This window comes from Chenopodium album, chromosome 6, assembly GCF_948465745.1.
Source record: "Chenopodium album chromosome 6, dcCheAlbu1.1, whole genome shotgun sequence".
NCBI lineage: Eukaryota > Viridiplantae > Streptophyta > Magnoliopsida > Caryophyllales > Amaranthaceae > Chenopodium > Chenopodium album.
This window is the reverse complement of record NC_137839.1, coordinates 57,802,258-57,809,304: the sequence shown is the minus strand read 5'-3', so window position 1 is coordinate 57,809,304 and position 7,047 is coordinate 57,802,258. Positions and strand designations below refer to the sequence as shown.

The window sequence follows — 7,047 nt, the reverse complement described above, 5'->3', positions numbered from 1 at the left end:
TTTGTATCCCTATAACTTGAGTATTCAGTAGAAGATGCAACCACGACAACACCACTATTTTGTTGCACACTTTTTTCATCTTGACGACAAGTGGCAAAAGTAAATCCATTGATATCGTAACCCTCATAAGTATACACAAGTGGTTGTGGACCTCGTGAAAGCCACTTGATCGTTTCAGAAACATTCTCATCTCTACTCAATTCAAGCTTCACTTGGCCTTCAAACCACTCAACAAAGTGGCGATTATGCTCCTGCATCAACGCATAGGAGCTGATCCTGGGATTGTGATTTTTCAACTCATGAAGATGTTTTTCAATATATGGATGAACTGCAGATAGGTTTTGTAGCACAAATCGGTGGGCTTTCTTATATCGATCAAGTGGAGGTTTAACCAATTTCCGACCTACTGTACCCTTTCCTTGAAGTCTTCCCTCGTGACGAGAAGTCGGAATCCCAATTTCTTTAGCCTTAGCTAAAAGCACTGAACAATAGTTCCCTGCTTCCTCTGCTATGAACCCTTTCACGATGCTCCCTTCAGGATTTGCTCTGTTCTTTTCCTTATCTGCCAAAGTACCCATTTGCCTCTCATAAGGGTACATCCAACGCATAAATACATGACCGCACTCCTTTATCTCACGAGGCAAGTGCATAACAAGGTGAGTCATTATGTCAAAAAAGGAAGGAGGAAAATACATCTCGAATTTGCATAATGTTTCAACAATATCATATTCCATATCGTCGAGTGTTTTTGGATCTATCACCTTACTACAAATTGCATTGAAAAACAAGCAAAGCTTCACAATAGCATGCCTAACATGTTTTGGCAAAAGGCCTCGGAGTGCAATTGGCATGAACACTTGCATCATCACATGACAATCATGGGACTTCATACCAACAACTTTCTTATCAGTAGTAGAAACAAAATGCCTTAAATTCGACGAATACCCTGTCGGCACCTTGATTCCTTTCAAACACTCACAAAAGATCCTTTTTTCTTCTCTAGACAATGTATAACACGCATGGGGCAAAAATGCTTTTTTCGTTGCTTCATTTTCCTCAGCCCATAACTTAGGTCGAATTTTGGCTTCCTTCATGTCTCTATGCACATTAACACCATCCTTTGTCTTTCCTTTGATATTCAACAAAGTCCCAATTAGTGCCTCACAAACATTTTTTTCAATATGCATAACATCAAGACAATGTCAAACCGACAAGTGCTTCTAATAAGGCAGATCCCACAACTTAGACACTTTTTTCCACAACACACCCTTCTTCGGTATCTCTCTGTGCATCTTACCAAAGATTGTCTTAAAATTTTTAATTTTCTCATACACTTCAATTCCTGTCAATGGCTCACGACTCACTCCCTTCTCAACATGCCCGTCAAATTGTTGTCTCATCTTCCTGTATGGGTGATTTCGACGAAGTGATCGTCTGGTATGCATGTACACATTCTTCCCCCAATGCTTCAAGCGTGTAATTTGCATGTCATCCTCACAAATAGGGCATGGTTTTTGTCCTCTGACTTCGTACCCTGACAAATTTCCATATGCAGGAAAGTCATAAATAGTACAAAACACCATGGCTCTTAATCTGAAATTTGTACCCGAAAGAGCATCAAATGTCACAACACCTTCATCCCACAACAGTTTCAAATCGTCAATAAGGGGCTCCAAATAAACATCTATCTCATGGCCAGGTTGTTTAGGACCTGGGATTAGAAGTGATAACATGATGTACTTGCGCTTCATGCACAACCAAGGAGGTAGATTGTATATTGACAGAAGAACAGGCCATGTACTATGTTGACTACTAAGAGTGCTAAATGGATTCATCCCATCCGTACTTAATGCCAGTCTTATGTTCCTCGGCTCCTTCCCGAATTCTGGAAATGTCTTGTCAATGTGTTTCCATTGCAACGAATCAGCTGGGTGTCTGATCAACCCATCCTTCTTCCTCTCATTTTCATGCCAAACCAACTTCTTTGCTTCATCCTTAATTGAGAACAAGCGCTTCAACCTTGGTATTATAGGAAGATACCATACTACCTTAGCTGGTGGCCACTTCAAGGGATCCTTATTTAAGCCCTCTCGCTTGTATCGTGACACACCACACTTTGGGCAAGCATCCAATTTTGCATTCTCCTTTCGATATAGCACACAATCATTAGGACATGCATGGATCTTGGTGTACTCTAAACCCAATGGACATATCAACTTCTTCGCATAGTAAGTCGACTTAGGAATGTCATTTCCTTTTGGAAACATATCAGAGAGGGTTTCCAACAACAAAGTGAAACTAGTGTTGGTCCACCCGCTCTTCGCTTTCAAGTTATATAAAGTTAAAATCCCAGAAAGCTTGGAATACTTAGAACAACCAGGATACAACGGTGTCTCAGCTGCTTTCGACACATTCTCATATATATGAGAATCTTCATTAACATGATCGCCTAACCCGTCTATCATCTCTTCTATCCTGTCTTCCTCAACATCATCATTAAAACCCACTTCATTATCATCAAAACCATTCGGCTCTCTCTCATCAGCTTCATTGTCGTTAATAGAAGAATTATCCGCGGGAGGAAATTTTTCACCATGCCAATACCAAATACTGTAGTTTGGCATAAACCCACGAATAATCAAATGGTCCTCTATTTTCTTAATGTCTTCCCACCTCTTCACATTGTTACAATCACGACAAGGGCAGAAAATAGGTCTTGCTTTGGTTAGCCTTTGTTCAACAAGTGTACTCCATTGGTGTTGCACTGTGATTCTACAGAACTCTTTGACCCCGGCTAAGTATTCAAGTGTGGTTCGAGAACCACTATACATCCAACGACGGTCCATTTCTAAAAATGTATGATTAAAACCCAAGAAACAAATTATATTCAACATCACATATCAACACATTCCAAATGCATGATTCCAAAGGTCCTTATCGCTCCAACCTAACCCATCCTTGGAAGTGTATTCTCACTAGCAAATGGTTGACCATTTTTCGGCCCTAAGGAAATTTCGGCAGCATTTCCCTATGGTTCTCAAAGTACACGATGTAATTAATTTCTTAATTACATATGTACCCCGAGAACACATTAGGGAATGCTAACACAAAATTACCTTTACTTCCGAAAAACAAGCAACCATTTACATCCTAAGTGAGAATACAATTCCAAGAACAGTCCCAAACGGGGACTATTCAAGATTTACTCATTAGGAGTAAATCTTGAACGGGTATCTAGGCATATGAAAATATAAAGCATAATAAATATTAACACATTCAAGATTTGGCTTCCCGCTACAACTAAAAAAGAAGTCATTGTTTTAGAAGACACTTGTTGAAAGTATTTTGGCCATCTTTGAGGTAGCACTAGCATGCATGCATGCCCTAAAAAAACCTTTAGTTTAATTATATGATTATTTTTTATTTCTTTTCTTTTATGAATTTTGTATATTCCAAATTAATAAAGGTAATTTTGGCTTTTTGGAATTTTGTGTGACTCACTTGATCCAAGGCGTGCAACCTAACCTAAAAAGGACAATCATTAAAATTATTAAGCTATTTATAATTATTAGCATTTGTGGAAAATTGCTATATAATGTTGCCTCATTCAACCAAGTATTTTTTGGTCTAATAATATCCCCCGGTTGGTACATTATATGGACATCAATTTTAATTATACAAGTTTGATTGGATTAGCTATATATGTGATTTTATTCTATTGGTTGATTGTTTTAATTACAAGTTTGATTGGAAAATTGCTATATAATGTTGCCTCATTCAACCAAGTATTTCTCAATAATTTGGTCTAATGATATCCCCCGGCTGGTACATTGTATGGACATCAATTTTAATTATACAAGTTTGATTGGATTAACTAAAAGTATCTATATAAAGTAAATCATTGCAACATCACAATAAAACCCAGGTGATCCTCAAATACAGCTCACAACAATCATCACCAGCTATATTATATAATAAACAGAAAATTTCATCAACTTGATAATTTCAATAATCAACAACCTTAAACAAATTAACCCTTTCTTTATTCATTGTTATATAATAATTCACAAACAAATATATAAAATTAAGAATTCCAACTTTCCCACTTCACAGTATCAGCTCGGCTCCCCACTTCTAAAATCAACATCAATTATCCAAAAATCTACTCGAATTCATAACAAACAAAATCAAAAACTCAAGCTCAAATTCAAATTCAAATTCAAAAAAGAAAAAAGAAAAAAAAAATACCTGGATTCTTGAGTTTCGAGAAGAGAGCTTGCAAAGGAGACCGGAGAAAACGATCGGAGAAAACCACCTGAGAAAACGACGGAGTAAACAAGATCAGCAGTTTGAACAATTTAAAAAACTTGTGGTTTGTGGCACTAGTTGTTGTGCAGAGGTGGAGTACCTTGCTTTGTATTTTGGTGTTTTTGCTCCTATTGATGTCTGACTCGTTAAACAATAAGTTTCGAGAAGTGGGAGCAACAAATTAGAACAAGATCTTGAGGTAAATCGGACTGTGCTTTTTTTGATTAAAGAAGATTTTTATGAGTCCGAACCGGTGACATTGGGGCTTCCTATAATTCTGTCTAGATTTGCTGTGGCAAATGGCGGAAATGGCGAGGAGCAAGAGACCGGAGCTCGCAAGGGAGAAAGGGATGGAGAAGGGACGAAGAAAAAGAGCCGACCACCGGAGCTTGCAAGGAGAAAGGGAGGAGAAGAGACGAGGCCCGACGACGGAGAAACAGAGGACCGGCGACGGAGAAACAAAAGACCGGCGAAGGAGCTTCAACAAGTTGAGATTGCGCTTCAATGGGGAACAACAGATCGAGTTTGAGGGAGGGAAAATGAAAAAAGGGGATTGAAAAGTTTTTAGGGTTTGAAAAGTTTTTAGGGTAATTTTGAACATTTAATCGTAACGGACAATTTAAGTCAGTTACAAATAAGTTGGTCAATCTCGTGTTGACTTTACTTTTTGTAACGGACAGAAAACGTCCGTTACGAATAACTTAATATTTGTAACTGTCAGTAATTGTCCGTTACAAATAAAAATTTATTCGTAACTGGCAGTAAGGTGCCCGTTACGAATAAGTATTTATTTGTAACGGACACCTTAACGCCCGTTACAAATACTAATTTTTTTTGCGGATTGAAATTTTTTTGTAACGGACATTAATTTTTCCCGTTACGAATGATGTTATTGTAACGGGCAACAACATGCCCGTTACGATTAACCCGTTACAAATAGACTTTTTTCCACTAGTGTGAATACGATCAGAATAAAGTAGAGGCCTATTATTAGGGCAGATTCAATCTCTTTTACGTTGGATTTGTACCTTCATCCCCGAACCCTTATTTGGTTCATGACCTTATGGAGTTGATGATCTATTGGATCATTAAGGGGTGTAACCTTCACCTCGTGAACGGTTTACAAGTTCCTTAAAAACTTGTTGGCGACTCTTTTGCTCTATCTTCTTCCCTTTTGGACGCCACCGTACTTTAGTGTATGATCACAGTGGGGTTCAGGCTAGTGGGATTTTTAAGGCTTGAATTTATTCCCTACAGAACACTTGCCCTTTTGTACACTTTTATTATTTCCTTTTTGCTTATTTTTATTTTGATCTTTTGAAATCACTCAAGCCTTTTATGATATTGAAAACTGCATAAGTTACACACCATCCCATCCCAAGGTTAGGTAGATGTAGGTTGAAAAAGAAAGGTCTATCATTAGACGAGGCTCAAAGTGGTTTATGAAGAAAGGATGTATAATTGAAAGGTGAAAGGGGATATGAGGTGGCTACAAGGGGTGCCTTAAATCATTGGTATACCTTGTACTTAATTCGACATGGATTTTTTTTTTGTTTTTTGTTTTTTTTAATACAATAAAATGAAATGATCATATATAAGGAAATAAATGCTGGGAAAAAGAAATAATCTACAAAATTAATCTAAGGGAAAAGAAAGGTGCCTATGCTAGACTTATTGGGGAAAGGAAAAAATGAAAAAGAAATAGAAAAAGAGGTCATGAAATCTTGTCGTTGAAGCTCGCCTCTGCCTTGTGTTGTTTGCTCCGACATCATCCAGTCTTCTCGCTAGCTAGAGGCAATGGGATCCTATTTGCCTCTATGAGATCTTGAATGAGGTTTTGAAACCTGTAGCATTCATCAGTAGTATGACTGCGCCCTCAATGGTACTTGCAATAGGAGTTTGGATTCCATCTCGAAGATCGATTTTCTGATGTTGGATCCTCGGTAGGGCCAATAGGTTTGATTAATCCTCGATCATAGAGACGATCGAAAGCAGCATCTTAGGTCGTTCCAAAGGGTGTGAACTCGCCTGGGTTTCCTTTTAGATCCCTGATTGTCCATGGCTAAGACACCATTATGGTCAAAGGTACTAACATTATTACTAGAGTGGGCATTTTCGGAAGAAGAAGGATTGTCGTTCTTCTTCCCTTTCCAGCCACCGTGGTTACTATTGTTAGTAGCTTTTTGCTTTGCGAGGTCATCTTCGATTTCAATTCCGATGTCATAAACGGCCTTGAAAGTATTCAGATTGTGTTGATATTTTAAATGCTTCGAATACTTCTCTTGGAGATTCTTGATAAACATCCTCACAGACACCTTTTCGGTGGGGACCTCAATCATCTTGGCGGAAGTTTCTCTCCATTTATTAAAGAAAGAAGTAAAGCCTTCATTCTCTTTTGGTCTTAGCATCTCAAGTTGTCTATGGTCGGTTTCAACTTGGATATTACACTTGTACCTATCAATGAAAGCGTTTACTATCGATTCCCAGGTAGAGGTTTTCTCCTTGTCAAGGGAGAAGAACCATTGTTGGCAAACGGTTTCAAGAGATAGTGGGAATAGAGAGGGGAAAACCTTCTTATCGATACCCTTAATGTTCAATATAGTTTCAAAAGCTATTAGATGGAAGTAAGGGTTATCTGTTGCCTTGAATTTAGGGATGTCAGTGGCGTTGAACTTATGCGGAAGAAGTTCCTTGTCCAGCGAGACCCCTTGTGAACTCATGCTTTGAAATTTATAGTCG

The 7,047-nt window shown here is 38.2% G+C and overlaps 1 protein-coding gene across 1 annotated transcript; it reads right to left on the bottom strand.

Annotated features, from left to right (window-relative positions):
- Positions 1-1,220: 1,220 nt before the first annotated feature.
- On the bottom strand, positions 1,221-2,846 carry LOC145636994 (uncharacterized). Its single transcript, XM_081688518.1, has one exon. It carries the CDS (start codon positions 2,844-2,846, stop codon positions 1,221-1,223), a length of 1,626 nt encoding a protein of 541 aa, XP_081544644.1.
- Between the last annotated feature and the right edge of the window lie 4,201 nt (positions 2,847-7,047).

What these genes read in the sequence shown, in the direction of transcription:
- LOC145636994 (XM_081688518.1), bottom strand. Translation starts at nt 2,846, where the DNA reads ATGGACCGTCGTTGGATGTATAGTGGTTCTCGAACCACACTTGAATAC.